The following is a 17621-nucleotide window of genomic DNA, read 5'->3' as shown; positions in this document are numbered from 1 at the left end:
AGCCCAGTCCTGCACCTAGTCCTCGAAAGAGGGGGTTTTCATACTATTTCAGGGGGTCCACCGACCCCAAGAAGCCCAATCAGACGGGGTCCTCAACCCAAAACTCTGACGCCGCCCGCGGAGGCCCGAGGTGGTCTGCGCAGGCGCGCTGCTGGCCCGGCCCGCCGGCGACGTCACGCGGCCGTTACGACGCTCAGGCGTCTCGACGCGCGCGATTTAAAACCAGCTCAGGAGACGCCAAGGCAAGATGGGACCTCCCGGCCCAGGTGAGCCGGGCGGTCGGGAGGCGCGGCGGGAAGGGCCCCTAGCGAAGCAGTACTTCGGGCGGGCAGGGCTGGCGGGCTGGCCTGGGCGGGGAGAGAGGATATGCTCAGCTCGGGTCTTGGACCTGCGGCCGACAGCAGAGGCCGGTGCGGGGGGAGGGGAGGGCCGGCGCGGGGCGGGCGAACCTTGTGCGCTCAGCCAATCAGAAAGCGGCTTCGGCCGGTGTCGGAGCGCGCGCGGGCCCTGCCTCACACTCCTCAGTTCCCGGGCGGGCGGTGGGGCGGCCTCCTCCTTGGGCTCCTAAAGCGTGCTCGGTGTCTCTCCATTAAAATGGTGGTTTTCCTGGAATAGACGTTATTTTCAGGGCTTTGGAAGCGATGTGGTTACCGTTGTATGCTTAGCATGCATGCATTTATTTTTGCATCTATTCAAAAGTACTGAGCTCTCCCGTTGGGCGAACAAAATTGATAATATCTCTATACTGTTGGAGTTGGGGAGACAGACAGTAAACAAAAGAAATAATTACACATGAGGCTGAGTGCTGTGATTGAGTATAGCAGAGTGGGGATGGCTCCGCCAGGGGTTCAGGGAAGATCTTTAGGCAGATACTAGGGAACGTGTTTCAGGCAGAAGGAGCAAGTACAAAAATGAGGCAGGGAAGAGCCTGGCCTGGCCTAGGACCTGACCAGAACATTGTGACCAAGCTTAGTGAGGCCCGACACGTAGGCAGGGTCTGGAGGCCTTGGGTAAGAGATTTGGAAATTGAGTTACATTTTGGACATGGTATGTGTGACTTACGGGAGAGACTCAGGTGAAGGGATCTATAATCACTTAGGTGAGAATTTGGCTCTCAGGGGAGTTATATGGACCACTCAGGGAAGTGACCCATGGATTGAGAAATAAATTTGGATACCATTATCATATAGACCATTAGACCATAAAACCATGGGAACAGGTGAGAACACTAGGAAGGCCCTGCACATCTAGGACCAACATTTAGAAGCTGGATAGAGAAGGATGAGCTGGAAGAACTCAAAAGACAGTGGTATAGGAAGAAGCCAAGAGTGTTTCAACAAGGAAGGGACTGTCAGCTGTTTCAAATGCTGCTGGATTCCAAGAGAAAGGCCAGAAAATAACCATAGGGTTTAGGCAACATGGAAGTTATAGATGATCACGAAAAGATAGTTCTCATGAAGTTGGAATAGGAACCAGACCAGAGTGGGTTGAAAAATGAGTGGGAAATGAGGAAGTAGACATAGGAAGTGTCTTTGAGCTCAGTAACCATCGGTTGATTGAATGGATGCATAATATCAAAGGCAAGGAGAGAAACCACGGAAAGAAGATTTGGAGAATTAAAGCATGCCTCTAATTCCAAGTTTAGTTTCTCTCTTAGACAAGGTTCTCCTTCAGTGCTTCCTATTTCTGTTAAGGTATCCTCTCCAAAGGTCCAGGTTCCTTCCTTAGCCTGTAGCCTACTGTGCTCACATCCAAATACTGTCCTCATAAGTCCTCTTGATTCAGTTTCTAAAAATGTCTCTTGCCTCCTCCCTTCCTATTTTTACTTTGTTTTTTTTTTTTTTTTTTTTTTTTTTTTGAGACGGAGTCTCGCTCTATCGCCCAGGCTGGAGTGCAGTGGTGCAATCTCGGCCCACTGCAAGCTCCGCCTCCTGGGTTCACGCTATTCTCCTGCCTCAGCCTCCCGAGTAGCTGGGACTACAGGCTCCTGCCACCACGCCCAGCTAATTTTTTGTATTTTAGTAGGAACGGGGTTTCACCGTGTTAGTCAGGGTGGTCTCGATCTCCTGACCTCGTGATCTGCCCGCCTCAGCCTCCCAAAGTGCTGGGATTACAGGCATGAGCCACCGCGCCCGGCCTATTATTTTTTAGAGACAGGGTCTTGCTGTGTTGCCCAGGCTGGAGTGCGTGGCTATTGACAGGTGCTGTCCTAGCTCCTGGCAGCCTTGCTGAGCGCAAGCAGGCTCAGCTTCCTGAGTAGCTGGAACCACAGATGCCTGGCAAAGTACCCCACTTCTCAATACCACCTATATCTTTCTAATTCACTCTCTGGTTCCCTGACTCCAACAACCCTTTTTTTTTTTTTTTTTTTTTTTTTTTTCGGAGACAGAGTCTTGCTCTGTCCCCCAGGCTGGAGTGCAGTGGCTTGATCTTGGCTCACTGCAACCTCTGCCTCCCAGGCTCAAGCAATTCTCCTGCCTCAGCCTACCGAGTAGCTGGGATTACAGACATGCGCCACTACACCTTGCTAATTTTTGTATTTTTAGTAGAGACGGGGTTTTGCCTTGTTGGCCAGGCTGGTCTCGAACTCCTGACCTCAAGTGATCCTCCCACCTTGGCCTCCAAAGTGCTAGGATTACAGGCATGAGCCACTGCGCCCAGCCTTGTTTTTACTTCCTATTTTACTGGAAAAAAAAAAAAAAAAGCAAACAAAAAGGAACATCCCCAAGTCTGCCATTGCACCTGCTCCCTGCCTGCATCTGTGCCAGTGCCTCTGTCTTTTCTCCTGTTGCTGAGGATGGGCTTTCTGTGCTCTCTACAAAGGCAACCCCTTTGCCTGCTTGAGTACATTGTTCAGCAAATTTTACCTTTTATTTTGGATGGTCACTGTGATAGGCTGAATAACACTTGCCCTAAAGGTGTCCAGAACCTGTGAATATGTTATCTTACGTGGTGAAAGAGACTTTGCACATGTGATTAAGTTAAGGCTGTTGAGAAGACTATCATGGATCGTCTGGGTGGGCCCAGTTTAATCACAGTGGTCCTCGTAAGAGGAAGGTCATCGGGGTAGAGTGAGAGCAGATGTGATGACAGAACAAGAGGTTAGAGTGATGGGGGGACAGTGAGCCAAGGAATGTAGGCAGCTCTGAAGCTGCAAAAGGCAAGGAACAGATCCTCCCCTCAAAGCCTCCAGAATGAACGTAACCCTCCACAACTGCAAGAGAACACATAAACGTGTGGGGGTTTTTTTGTTTTTGTTTTTGTTTTTTGAGATGGAGTCTCACTTTGTCACCCAGGCTGGAGTGCAGTGGCGCGATCTCGACTCACAGCAAGCTCCACCTCTTGGGTTCATGCCATTCTTCTGTCTCAGCCTCCCGAGTAGCTGGGACTACAGGCACCCGCCACTGCGCCCGGCTCATTTTTTGTATTTTTAGTAGAGATGGGGTTTCACCGTGTTGGCCAGGATGGTCTGGATCTCCTGACCTCATGATCTGCTCGCCTCGGCCTCCCAAAGTGCTGGGATTACAGGCGTGAACCACCGCGCCCAGCCACATGTGTGTTTAAACCGCTAGGTTTGTGGTCATTTGTGACAGCAGCCATAGAAAACTAATACAGTCTCTTTGCTTCATTCTTTCTACCATGCTGAGGTTTTTGTTTGTTTGTTTTGTTTTTTTGTCTTAAAAATTCCTCACTTCCCTTTCAACTCTCACCCTCTCATTTCTCTCCACCCTTTTACAGTAGAAGTCTTTGGGCAGGGCGTGGTGGCTCACGCCTGTAATTCCAGCACTCTGGGAAACCAAGACAGGCAGGTCACGAGGTCAGGAGTTCGAGACCAGCCTGGCTAACACTGTGAAACCCCGTCTCTACTAAAAATACAAAAAAGTAGCTGGGCGTGGTGGCGGGCGCCTGTAGTCCCAGCTACTCAGGAGGCTGAGGCAGGAGAATCGCTTGAACCTGGGAGGCGGAGTTGCAATGAGCTGAGATCCCGTCACTGCACTCCAGCCTGGGCGACAAAGCAAGACTCTGTCTCAAAAAAAAAAAAAAAAAAAAAAAGAGAAGTCCTTGAACACCTTGTCATCGTTTGCTGTCTCCAGTTTCTCTTCTCCCATCTTCACTTGAACCACTCCAGTTCAGCTTTCTCCCTTACTACTCTAGGAAAACTGTTTTTGTCAAGATCACTAGTAACCCTAGGTTCTAAATCCAATGATCAGTTCTCAGTCCTCATCTACATAGTTTATCACATCCTCCTCCCCTAAAAATACTTTCTTCACCTGGCTTTTAGAATGCCACATTCTCCTGATTTTCTCCCACCTCACTAGTTGCACATTTCCCAGCTCTTTTGCTGGTTTCTCCTTCTTTATTTTTACTTATTTATTTATTTTTTGTGACAGAGTCTCACTCTGTTGCCCCGGCTAGAGTGTAGTGGCGCCATCTCGGCTCACTACAGCCTCCGCCTCCCGGGTTCAAGCGATTTTCCTGCCTCACCCTCCCAAGTAGCTGAGATTACAGGCGCCCACCACCACGCTCAGCTAATTTTTGTATTTTTAGTAGAGACAGGGTTTCACCATGTTGGCCGGGCTGGTCTCGAACTCCTGACCTCATGTGATCCGCCTGCCTCAGCCTCCCAAAGTGCTTTCCTGCTCTTTAAACCTTTAAAGTGTTCCTCTACTCAAGTTATTTGGTGATCTCATCCAGTATTATGGCTCTGAATACCCTCTACATGCTGATGACTTCCCAGTGTGTGTATCTCATCTGGAACTTTCCCTAAATTCTGGGATTAGATACCCACCTATCTAACCCAGTTGGATGACTAATACTAATAAGCGTCTTTTTTTTTTTTTTTTTTTGAGACGGAGTTTCACTCTTGTTGCCTGGGTTGGAGTGCAATGGCACAATCTTGGCTCAGTGCAACCTCTGTCTCCCGGGTTCAAGCGATTATCTTGCCTCAGCCTCCTGAGTAGCTGGGATTACAGGCGCCCGCCCCCACGTCCAGCTAACTTTTGTATTTTTAGTGGAGACGGGGTTTCACCATATTGGCCAGCTGGTCTCTTAACTCCTGACCTCAGGTGATCCACCCACCTTGGCCTCCCAAAGTGTTGGGATTACAGGCATGAGCCACCTGCCCGGTAGCCCAGGCTGTTTCTTAACTCCTGGCCTCAAGGGATCCTCCCACCTCAGCCACCCAAAGGGTAGGATTACAGGGATGAGCTACCATGTCCGGCCTTTTTTTTTTTTTTTTTTTTTTTGGTTGTTATCTTTTAAGTTAAGAGACTAAGCTAGTTTTCTTGAAAACTGTCCTGCATTCTAGAGTGTTTCCTTGTGATATCATTTAACTTGTTCCTTGACCCCTTGTATTTCTTATAAACCGGAAGTTAAAGATCTAAAGTTCTTTGGTTAAATTTAGATTAAACATGTTTGGTGGAAATATTTCCTGGGTGATGCTATGAATTTCACATTGTGTCACATGAAGAGATGAGTAACTTTCAGATTGATTTTTAGTGAGGCTACATTTGACTGGTTAATGTGGTGACTGGTAGAGTTTTTATTGTAAAAGACATTTTTCCTTTTGTAGTTAGCAAATAATCTGGATGATTCTTTGGAACATTCTATTTGTTTTACATGTTTATGTTGTTTTTCCTCTGTCTGTTTGCCAAGATATGGAGGAGCTGGAATTAGAGCCCAGCCTGTCTAACTCTATAGCCCATACCTCACCCTTGTCTCAGCATCTGTCTCTTCCTTGTCTTACCTGGCATGATGGGTTATATATGTCTGTTGTCCAGTTTGTGAGCTTATCAGAGGCAGCAATATTATATCATCCATTTTTATATCCATGCAGTACTTAAATTCACATAGCTGCAGAGTGGATATTTGTCCCAGATTAACAAAGAAGCATCAGAAACCTATGGCCTCCCCCCTGCACCTCCAAGAAACCCAAACTCTAGAGGTTCTAGCCATTAAGTATTAGAGTTGGAGAAAATCTCAGTGTTCAGTGTGTGGTGAACCTCCACCCCTGTGACAGGCTCAAGACTTCTTTGGATATAGGAAATGTTCTCTTGAAGGTTTCTTGAGCAAGAATTTTGTTCCAGCACTGCCAGCCACGATGAATAACTCTTCTTCAGAGACGCGAGGACACCCCCACAGTGCCTCCTCTCCTTCAGAGCGTGTGTTCCCGATGCCCCTGCCCAGGAAGGCGCCTCTCAATATTCCTGGCACCCCAGTCCTCGAAGACTTTCCTCAGAATGACGATGAGAAGGAGCGGCTGCAGCGGAGGCGCTCGAGGGTCTTTGATCTGCAGTTCAGCACTGACTCACCTCGCTTATTGGCCTCCCCCTCCAGCAGGTGAGGGGCTCCTGGGCTGTTTCTCCTTGAGGCAGCCGCCTTGATATGGGCTGCGTAGGTCCAGGCATCTCCACAAAACTTCATGGGTCTAGGTTTTGAAAATTTAAACTATCATGGATTCTTGCCAGAGTTGTTTGTTTTTGTTTTCCATTTAGGAGTATTGACATTTCAGCTACTATCCCCAAGTTTACAAACACGCAGATTACGGAACATTACTCCACCTGTATCAAACTGTCCACTGAAAATGTGAGTATTTGCTGGTTTATTATGGAAGACGTAATCCCTTGATCGCAGGGGAAATCCAGCTATCTTGTTTCTGTAGATAATGCACAATCAATGATGATAATTCTCTGGTGAGTCATCTTAGTGCTGGTGGTTTTACTGTTTCCTCTGGACCCGTGGTGCACCTCCTGAGAGGCTGCCAGCTATCTGCTGTGTATCTAGAAAGGCAGCATGGCGCGTGAGTTAATAGTAGAGTTCTGGAGCTAGCCTGAGTTGGAGGCTACATGCTTCTAAGCTGTGTGTGAGCCACCCAACCATTTTGCTTCCGTGTCCTCTGGAGAATGGGGGCAGTGCCTGCCTCATGAAGTTGTTTGGAGGGTGAGTCCCTTTGTGTGCAGTGCTTAGAGCAGGGCCTGCACACACTGAGCATTCAGGAATTTTGTGCCGTCATTCCCTAGCCTTGAACATGAGGACATGCCTGTGAGGATTTGGCTCTTGACAAGTGTTTTTGGGAAGAGAGATCAGTGACAATATGTGGGTATTCCTATGTAAAGACTTAGCTTCCTCTGTTAAAAGCAGCATTATTTACATGAGCCTAGGCTATAAATAACAATCCTTTCTGCAATTTTCTGTTTTCAGAAAATCACTACCAAGAATGCTTTTGGTTTGCACTTGATTGATTTTATGTCAGAGATTCTTAAACAGAAAGACACCGAACCAACCAACTTTAAAGTAAGAAGGATGTCCACTTTCTCTTGCATCTGAATTAAATGATGATGATTTCTACTACTTGGCATAACACAGTTGAATTCTGCAAATACATGAGAGACTTCTCATTTAGATGTTATGTTAGTTAATTTACTTTCTTTTCCTAAACTGATGAAATACAGAGAGAATATATATTCTGTTTATTCCCTATCAGTCATAGAGGGATCTTTGTCATTGCTTCCTTGGGGCAAGTAAATATTTTGTGAAGCTTGCTGTGTTTTACCTGTTCAGAAGTTGTTTTTTGTGCATCTTTGTGAGTGCAGCTCTGATTGTTTGACTAGGTGGCTGCGGGTACTCTGGATGCCAGCACCAAGATCTATGCTGTGCGCGTGGATGCCGTCCATGCCGATGTATACAGAGTCCTTGGGGGGCTGGGCAAAGATGCACCGTCTTTGGAAGAAGTAGAAGGCCATGTTGCTGGTAGGTGGGTAGGGATCTGGATTTAAGTGGCTCTTTTTAGGGCATACCAGGTAGTTGAGTAATATACTAGAAGAAGGTCACAAGAAATAAGTGATCTCATTTTATTGAAGACCCCTGTCTTCATTTTTAGAACCATATATGGTCTTACGTGAGAAGATACTCAAACACTAAAATTATATTTCCTTGAAAAAGAGAAGGGCCTTATAAAAGCGTTTATATTTTATTTAGGCCAGGTTGTGTAAACATCACCAACTAAGGAACTTCTGATCTGGGAGTCTTTGGAAATGGACTTGCGTAAGAAGCCAAATCTAATAGTTTGGTTTCTCCATAAGTTGCAGATTAAATATGCCTGATGTTTTGAGAGAACTGCATGTTTTTTGTTTGGTTGGGGTTGGAGTTTTGTTTGTTTTTTTTTTTGAAACGAGGCTCACTTTGTCACCCAGGCTGGTGTGCAGTGGTGTGATCTGGGCTCACAGCAGCCTCTGGCTCCCAAGTTCAAGTGATCCTCCTGCCTCACCACCCCAAGTAGCTGGGACTACAGGTGTGCATCTCCATGTCTGGCTAATTTTTGTACTGTTTTGTAGAGACGGGGTTTTGTCATGTTGGCCAGGCTGGTCTTGAACTCCTGAGCTCAAGTGATCCGTCTGCCTCAGCCTCCCAAAGCGCTAGGATTACAGGCATGAGCCACCACACCTGGCCTCACATGTTTAAATTACGACAGGTTTTGAAGAACTTGAGTTAGTAAGTTCATCACATGCTTCAAAGCAGCCCTTGCAGTACGCAATTGTATTTCTCCTTTTAGATGGAAGTGCTACTGAAATGGGAACAACCAAAAAGGCTGCAAAGCCAAAGAAGAAGCACTTACACAGAACTATTGAGCAGAACATAAACAACCTCAATGTCTCCGAAGCAGATCGGAAGTGTGAGGTGAGGAACTGTATGCGCAGTGTGGTTTCTGACTAATTCAGAACCTTAGGGGCTGAGACTTGGCAGGGCTAAGGCTGCCTTGCTGGTATGTGCCTGTTTAAGCCTCAAGGGAGTAAAATGTTCAACTGATATCTCTGCATTATCATCTTTTAGCTTGACAGTAAAGACTAAAAGTAAGTCCCTCAGTGTTTCAGAATGATTCAAAAGGAAGAGACTGCAAATTGCTGAGAAATCTAATTGATAAAAAATTAATTTTATTTCCTAGTAAATGTAGCAGTGGTTACGTTAGCTAACATTTAATGTACATATAGTGAGCACCATGTGCTTCCTTAAACCTGTAACCTGTATTAACTCATTTAATCCTCACAACATTCTTGTATCATTTTAGGAAGAGGTAACTGAGGCACAATGACTTGCCTGAAACGACACATCTAGTAAGTGAGCTAGAAGTTGAAGCTAAGTGGTCTAACTCCAGAATCCTAGCTTTAAATCATCTATCTAGCAAATCCTAAGGAATCGGCTTAAACAAATGGTACTGGAGGCCTCATCTATAATTAGCACAGTTAATTTAAAGCAAACAGGTGTTACTACAATTTTATTTTTTAATTCTGCCATTAAAAACATTGTTTCAGTGAACATTCTAATACATATTATCTTTGCACTCGTATGGGAGAATATCTGTAAGAAAATTCTGAGACATGGATTTTAAGTTGCCCTCAAAAAAAGGTACTAATTTACTCTCCCACTAGCAGTAGACTAGATTACTTCTCTCTCTTACCTCCACAACATTCATAAATGGTAATTAAGGTCACAAAACTAGAATTGGTCACCAAGGAAATGAATGTATATGGGAAAAAGAGTGGGAGTTCCTTTTCCCCAATCTTAGGAGTTCAGAGAGCTGAAAAAACATCCAGTAGGTAGGAGGAAAACCAGAAGAGCGTGGTATCCAAATGAGAAAATATTTCAGGGAGTGGGGAATGATCAACCATGCCAAATGTGGCAACCTGAGGCCACTAATGAGCTTGGAGTGGGGGCCCCTCTGGAACTCAAGCTCAGACCTCCAGGGAAGGGCTTGGCTGGTGCTAGTGTCCCTGAGTTTGAGGGAGGGGATTGTGTGCCCAGGACCCAGACCCTGGAACGGGGGCATGCTGGCTGGTGCTGGTGTCTCAATAAGGCTGGTTCTGTGAGTGTGAAAATCTGCCAGTGGGGTTCAGCTGCTGCTACAGGTGGGCTCTGCTGCAGCCGGGGTGGAACACTGCTGGGTGACGCTCTCCTAACATGCAACCTGCAGAAAGGAGCAGTGCCTTCTCTCCCTTGGAGCCTGTAGTCTCCCTCTAGTGCCCCTACTTGGTAGACCCTAACAGGGAGCTGCCGGCAAAGCTGAATGTCCCAGATCCCGCATCACAGCCAAGGAGAGAGGGTAGGCTTAGAGCTGAGAGGCAGTAGCTTAGTAACTGGGACATGGTGAAGTGTCATGAGGATTACTGACAAAAGACTGGGGTGGGGAGAGAGATATATATAGAGAGAGTAAATGAAAACAAATATGCAAAATGCTACCCATTGGGGAATCTGAGTAGAAGCTTTACAGAGATTTGTATTACTGTTTCAACATTCTTGTGGATCTGAAATTTTTTTTATGATAAATGGGAGGAAAGGACTGAAAACACTTGAATATAGGTAGTTGTTTTGAAGAGTTTTGCTATAATTTGGAGCAGAGTACTGGGATAGCAAATGGAGGGAAAAGTAAGGCCAAGAGTTTTGATTTTGTTTTTGAATGGGAGAAATGACAGCATATTTTGTTGATGACAGCAGTCTAGTTTGGAGAAGGGATTATTGATGATGCAGCAGAAAGGAGAATTGCCAGGCTGATGTCCTTGCACAGGTGAGAGGAAGGGAATGGACAGCACAGGTTGGGCTCGGCTGATGGGTGTTGTTTGGGTGCACTCATGGGGGAGCCTTCTGGATCCTGTCTTAAAACAGGAAGCCAGGTCATCAGCTTACAGTGAGGATAGGGAAGGAAGGCACTGGGGGCGTGAGGAGGGGAAAGGGTAGGAAAGAGTCCTCTAGGAGGTGGGCGAGTACATGAACTAGGGAGATATGGTGTGACTGTTAGACAACTTAGGGTCTACTTGAGGGTGGTGGCAGATGGATATAAAGTGAGGTCAGTCAGCATGATTTTGTGTCTTTGTCCAGCCGTGAATAGCTGTGTGGGTACAATCATGGAGTAGGCAGAAAGTTGGGTTTAATATGGGATCCTGTTGAGCTGAGTGAATGGACACAGCTGGAAAGGGACACTGGAGGAGGTGAGTGCATGTGTAAAGGTGTGGTTGCATTCACTGCTTAGGGAATTTTACCTCGGAAGACAGGGGAATGAGGGCAGTGGAAAGTAATATAATCAGTAGATTGTAGGCCTGGTGGGGTCGAAGACTTTGTGGTGTTGGGGACAAGAAGGGGTGAGCTGGAAATGTAGGAGGTGGTTGCCAGAGAGGGGCCCTAGAATTGAGGATATAGAGAGGTTGCAGTCATGGTTAATGACTCAACTCAGAGCAGGCAAGGGAGCAAATGGCGGAGGCGGGGTAGGGGTCTTACTAGGCTGTCTTGGTGTCTTACTTGGCTGTCTTGGAGTCCTGGGTTTCTTAGGATGGAGACCATTGAAGGAGAGGATATCAACCAAGAGACAGTGTACTGGATGGATCAACATATGGATATTGAAATCAATAAGAGCTACACCAGGAATAAATTTGGAGACTAGTAATGAGCCATAAACTAATACTAAGATCTTCTGAGAAGAAGGACAGGTTGTGACCTGGGGATTGGAAGATGACTGCAACACAGATGGGCAGACAGTGGCAAAAGCTGATGTTGTACTCAGAGCTGGGGCATTAGAAATTGGGAGGGGGGATAGTTGGATGCTGCAATCACCTGGCCCACCTGTAGGCCACTGGTTTGACGGCTGTGAAGAGAAAGCAGCCACTGCAGAGGCCCGCAGGGGAAGCATATCCTCAGGCTGGCACCATGTCTCAATTGGAGCAGTGCCCCTCAGCCTGTTTTTTTTTAAATCACTTTTGCCCCTTCAGACCCATTTAGACATTTTGTGCCTACTCCTTCCCCTTAAAATGAAATACTAAGGAATAAGATTTTGTCAGATAGGGTAGAGATTTGGATAGGCAAACATTATTGTAATATCTAAGATTTTTTTCCACCTTGCCTCTAGGAAACGGTTTTCACCCCTTGAGAGTGAAATGAGAACACCATTGAGAATACATAAATTAGAACAAGTAGGTGGAGATAATCCTCAGGAACTAAGTGGGCGATAGAGAGAATTTTGCTGATGACTGAGTCTAGAGGGCCCTGAGGAAATACCAGTTTTTGAGGAGGAGTGGGAGATGGGGGCTGTGGTGGGGTGGGAGTTGGCATCAGAGTTCTATAGATCTTAGAGTCCAAGAAATGTAGAATTGTGGGTGTCTTGGGTCTTTTTGTGTAATTAATAAATAAGCCAGATAAAGGGCAACAGTGAGATGAATGCCAGTGTTCTTATAGCAGATGGTAGTGGTAAGACTGAGTGTGCAAGGGGCTAGGGAGGTGGGGCCTTGCCATGCCCACTCTGAGTGGTGAGGTGAGCAGGGCATTGCTGTGCACGGGCAGGGAGGGGCCAGAGGAAGGAGAGTCACTGAGAATGAGGCCTAAGAGGGAGGGGAGAGGCGAGAGCAGCTGGCTCTTGTGGGGAGAGGGAGTTGTATTTTTTCCTTATGTGTGTGTCAGCATTAACCGTGGGTGATGTGTGTAGCATATCACCATGTTTAAAGACCTTGACATAGGCCGGGTGCGGTGCTTAGCTGTTGACCTGGGAAGAGGTGTGAATCTCACTGTCATATACTATAAAAAATGGGGAACGCTGGCCCCACCCACATCTCGGTTTTATATTAGTGAATCCATTTATGCCAAGGTCTCTCTCTTTTTTTTTTTTTTTTTTTGAGATGGAGTCTTGCTCCGTCGCCCAGGCTGGAGTGCAGTGGCGCTATCTCAGCTCACTGCAAGCTCCACCTCCCGGGTTCACGCCATTCTCCTGCCTCAGCCTCCAGAGTAGCTGGGACTACAGGCACCCGCCACCATGCCTGGCTAATTTTTTGTATTTTTAGGAGAGACGGGGTTTCACCGTGTTAGCCAGGATGGTCTTGATCTTCTGACCTTGTGATCCGCCGCCTGCCTCGGCCTCCCAAAGTGCTGGGATTACAGGTGTGAGTCACCGCACCCGGCCTATGTCAAGGTCTTTAAACATGGTGATATGCTACACACATCTGAAGCGGTATTATTTATTAGTCATAGGGATCCAGAAAGCCCTTTCTACGTTCCCTTCCCTCCCCCAATTCTCCTTGTTTTTTCCCCTTCCCAGATAATCTGGAATTTATCTTACTGTCATTATTTTTTTTATTTTTTATTTTTTTGAGACAGGGTCTCGCTCTGTGGCCCAGGCTGGAGTATAGTGGCACGATGTTGGCTCACCGCAACCTCTGTCTCCCCAGTTCAAACGATTCTCGTGCCTCAGCCTCCCATGTAGCTGGGACGCACCACCACGCCCAGCTAAATTTTTTTGTATTTTTAGTAGAGATGGGGTTTCACCATGGTGACCAGGCTAGTCTCGAACTCCTGATCTCAAGTGATCTGCCCACTGGGGCTCCCAAAGTGCTGGGATTACAGACGTGAGCCACTGCTCCTGGCCCTTACTGTCATTCTTGCTTTTGATTCTATAGTGAAATGTTCAAATCAATCAGGGATTATTAAGTACAGGATGTTTGGAAATTCTGTTTTGTAGTCATCTTCTTTCTTACCAGGTAATCTCAATTCTGGGAGCCTGAGGAAAACGGACTATTTCCCAGGCCTGCATTAGCTTTTCCCATGATTATAAAGAGAAAAGGAGAGAGCAGCAAGTAGGGCTGATTTCGCTAAGCCTGATATTGACAGGCTGTGGTATGTTTATGCTAAGTGAAATGAATACTGTCATGAAGAAATGCCAAATACTCCAATCCTGGAAAGCTTTTTTTGCTCTGTAAGTTGCTGTAAACTTGTAATCATCAAGAGTATGGAAGATAAAAAAGAGGGATGGATTGTCACAAACAGAATTTAAAGCTTCAACTGTTTATTAAACTCTCATTTTCTTTTCTTTTTTTTTTTTAAGATGGAGTCTCACTCTGTTGCCCAGGCTGGATTGCAATGGTTCAGTCTTGGCTCACTGCAACCTCCACCTCCTGGGTTCAAGCAATTCTCCTGCTTCAGCCACCCAAGTAGCTGGGATTACAGACGTGCACCACCATGCCTGGCTAATTTTTTAATTTTTAGTAGAGATGGGGTTTTGCCATGTTGGCCATGCTGGTCTCAAACTCCTGACCTCAAGTGATCTGCCTGCCTCGGCCTCCCAGTACACTTGGGATTACAGGTGTAAACTCTCATTTTCTTGGAGATCAGAAAGCAAATGTGTGGGTGTGTCTAGACCAGTTGAGAGCACTTCTTTATATATGAGCCGATCTCTTTTGGACACAGCTCTTTGGTATGTGCAGAACATTTGCTGTCATAGAGGATTCAAACATGATTATGCTTCAGTTCTTTATACCAGGAGAATACAGGTAGATGAATGCAAGGAAGGTCAAGGCACATGCTATAGGAAACCAGAGTTGGTAGGGCTCAGAGTTTATGGAAGAAGCAAGACTTGAACTGGGCCATGAAGGAAGGCTAGGTGTCTTGTCAGGTAGGCATTGCCAGGGAGGTGATTCTAAGCAGAGGTGTAAAAGCAAAAGCCATAGCACAGGAAGGTTCTGATTAGGAAGCTGGAGAGTATACGAGTTTGGCTAGCGCCAAGGATTTGCTTTTAGAAATCACCTAAAGAGATCTTGAACTTTATCATTCAGTCTATTGTAAGGCCTTTTATTGTGGTCCTTCCTTACTGTGGACCCTTGTTTCAGAAGGTTTCATCTACTCAAACTACACAGTCAGCCATAATTCATTGTCCCATTGAATTGCTTGGGGATATAAATCCCTCTGTTGTCACACGTGATATAATTCTAGACACAAGTGAGGAACATTATCATAGTGCTTTCAGCTTTAATGTGGGTCAGTGTACAATTTCCATGTTGGCTCTGAAGTGCTGAGTATAGTTCCATTAACTACCTACACAAGACTTTTAGGGGTGCAGGGCTCCAGGTGGGAAACCATTACTCTGGATAGCATTTGAGAAGGGAATAGGAGTAACCTATTTTTAGGTATTTTTAGGATGGGAAAAAAAAATAGGTATTTTTAGGATGGGAATTGGGAGAGGCCAGAGATAAGGGTCATATTGCTGGCTCTGGGGATGGAAAGATGCACTGGGAGGAAACTGACTTGGACGTGTGGCTGCCTGAGGGCTAAAGGGATGGGAGAATGTGGAGATGACGAATGTGCTGCTCTGGGACAAAGAATGGTGAGATGGGTTTATGGTACGGCAGGAGCTGAACCTCAGTTCTGATGAGCTTGGACTCCGAGCTAAGGGGACCAGGGAAGAGCCAGGGAGGCACATCTGTGTTGTCTTATCCAAGCCCCTCTCTCTCCATAGTAGCCACGTTCTGAGGCATCAGGAAGACCTGTGAACCCCATACCCAACCGTATCTCCTGTCTCAAGGTCACCTGCAGAGTCCCAGGGGGCTTCTAGCCTCTTGCTGCACATGTGTGTGATTCACCCTGTCCCTGTTCTTATGCCCAGTGCCTGTTTTTGCCTTTGGGCTTGGTGTCATATGGCCATGCCACTCCTGCTCCTGACCCAGCCTTAGGGACCTTCTTAAAACCTCTCTCAGGTTTCACCCAGCCAGCTAGCCCTACTGACTCTGTCCTTTGCCTGGATATCTTGGGTATGTTCTTCCAAACTTTAGAAGATATTTCTGTTCAGAGGAACAATAGAGCCCTGTGACTAGCCCTATCATACAAGCTTTTTAAGCCAATGGCATTTGTTAGCGACTTATAGAAGGAGACCAGCAGCAAGGATACACGTCCAGATGTATTATAAAAAAGCCATTTGACACAATGTACACTTGCCACCACATACTGTCTTCTGGAGCAGTATATGTTTATCTCCTGACTATAACCAGCCTTTCTTTTGAACCGGGATTTTATCTGCTTAATTAGAAAGCCACTTTTGTTGGGTGCGGTGGTTCACAACTGTAGTCCCAGTACTTTGGGAGGCCAAGGTGGGTGGATCACTTAAGGTCAGGAGTTCAAGACCAGCCTGGCCAATATGATGAAACCCCGTCTCTACTAAAAATACAAAAATTAGCCAGATGTAGTGGTGCGTACCTGTAGTCCCAGCTACTCTGGAGGCTGAGGCCCAAGAATCGCTTGAGCCTGGGAGGCAGAGGTTGCAGTGAGCCAAGATCATGCCACTGCACTCCAGCCTGGGCGGCAGAGCAAGACTCCATCTCAAAAAAAAAAAAAAAAAAAAAAAACCACTTTTGACCATGAGTGGAGATATTTCAGTCCAGTGTATATACCTGCTAATGAGTGGGGCAAATGCATGAGAATTTATCTTTCCCTTGGCTACATGCCGTAAATCTTCAGTTTCTTCTCTCTCTGTGTTCAGATTGATCCCATGTTTCAGAAGACAGCAGCCTCATTTGATGAGTGCAGCACAGCAGGGGTGTTTCTGTCCACTCTCCACTGCCAGGACTACAGAAGTGAACTGCTGTTTCCCTCTGATGTCCAGACTCTCTCCACGGGAGAACCTCTCGAGTTGCCAGAGTTAGGTTGTGTAGAAATGACAGATTTAAAAGGTAAGTACAAGTGATGCCTTTCACCAGAGCATTTCAGTCATTGGGGAATTTTTTCACATAACCATGGGGTACAATAAGCCCATCATGCTCTTATGTTGCTTAAATTACCCAGAAGTTTGCTCTGGAATGCCAAATTGTGTATCCTTTTGGGAGTGCCTTGCAACCCACTAACTTTTGTCTTCTCTGCGGCGTGGAGTCTAAAACGGTAAACCATCGCCTCTTGGTCTTGATGTGCCCGGTACCTTAGGTGCCCACTGTTTGCAGTCAGCTCTCCAAGTCACATTTTGGAGACCGGGGTTCCTCTTGGAGTGTCAGTTTGTTCTTGGGAAGGGGACTTAGACCTTTGCCTAGCCAGAGAGGCTTTGTTTTTATTTGCTCCCCATCCAGGGGGCCCTGAGGAGAAGAGAGCATTGTGAATTGTTTTGAGACTCCTCTGCAGCAGTCTAAGAACTGATCTCTCCTATTATCAGTCCCCTATACTGGCTTGACAGAGATTTTAGCATCCCTCCCATTTACGCCTCCACACCTGAGTTGGGGGTTCGCCTCGGGATGTTGTAATGAGGTGCCAGCAGGTAGGGAGGCCAGGTGCGTGCAGTGCAGTAGCTACACTTGGGGTCCCAGAAGAGCTGCCCCCTCCTGCACATTTCCAATGCAGTGTTCGTACTCTCGCTGATCTTCATCTCAAGTGCGGTCATTTTTATGTGTTGAATGAAATTAATACTTCCCCTCCAGGCTGGGCAGTTGTTACAGCTCCCATTCTTGTCATTTCTATTCTTGCCTCAATTTTGTTTAGTATAGTTTTTGTGCTAACGATCTATTTTCCAAGTTTGTGCTCTCATTTGGGGCTCTAATCCCCCGAAGTAAGTCTTCTCTAGTTTGGGACTAAAAATAAGTTAAAGTACCATTACATGATTGCCTATGTACTTGGTGTATTTTTAAGACGAAGCGTTTGATTTCCCAGCTATAGCATAGGTCACAGAATTCATTTCAGAATCGAATGTCTGTGCTTTAGGTTTCTCCTCTATTATTTTACTAATTTGTGCGATGACAGTGCATAGCCTCACTCCAGCGTGGGTGTGGCCGACGCAGCTGCTCGCCCCTAGAAGAGGCAGGGACACAGACTGGCAGCCAGCCAGCCACTGATGATACTTGAGC

General features: G+C 46.4%; 1 protein-coding gene across 4 annotated transcripts in view; it reads left to right on the top strand.

The window, feature by feature from the left end:
• Window positions 1-147: 147 nt before the first annotated feature.
• NCAPH (non-SMC condensin I complex subunit H) overlaps window positions 148-17621 on the top strand; it is a 37928-nt gene continuing 20454 nt past the window's right edge. For 2 of the 4 annotated variants that reach the window (XM_009442874.4, XM_001148661.6), the window contains exons 1-7: window positions 148-266; window positions 6087-6339; window positions 6495-6585; window positions 7201-7293; window positions 7611-7749; window positions 8552-8676; window positions 16277-16466. In XM_009442874.4, the coding sequence (XP_009441149.1) occupies window positions 248-266; window positions 6087-6339; window positions 6495-6585; window positions 7201-7293; window positions 7611-7749; window positions 8552-8676; window positions 16277-16466 (910 nt within the window). In that variant the 5' untranslated portion in view covers window positions 148-247. The remainder of the gene's footprint in view (window positions 267-6086; window positions 6340-6494; window positions 6586-7200; window positions 7294-7610; window positions 7750-8551; window positions 8677-16276; window positions 16467-17621) is intronic. The other 2 variants (XM_063789610.1, XM_063789609.1) reach the window with 1 other exon arrangement.

The sequence above is a fragment of the Pan troglodytes genome, chromosome 12 (genome assembly GCF_028858775.2).
Source record: "Pan troglodytes isolate AG18354 chromosome 12, NHGRI_mPanTro3-v2.0_pri, whole genome shotgun sequence".
Taxonomy (NCBI): Eukaryota; Metazoa; Chordata; class Mammalia; order Primates; family Hominidae; genus Pan; species Pan troglodytes.
This window is presented reverse-complemented; position numbering and strand designations above follow the sequence as displayed.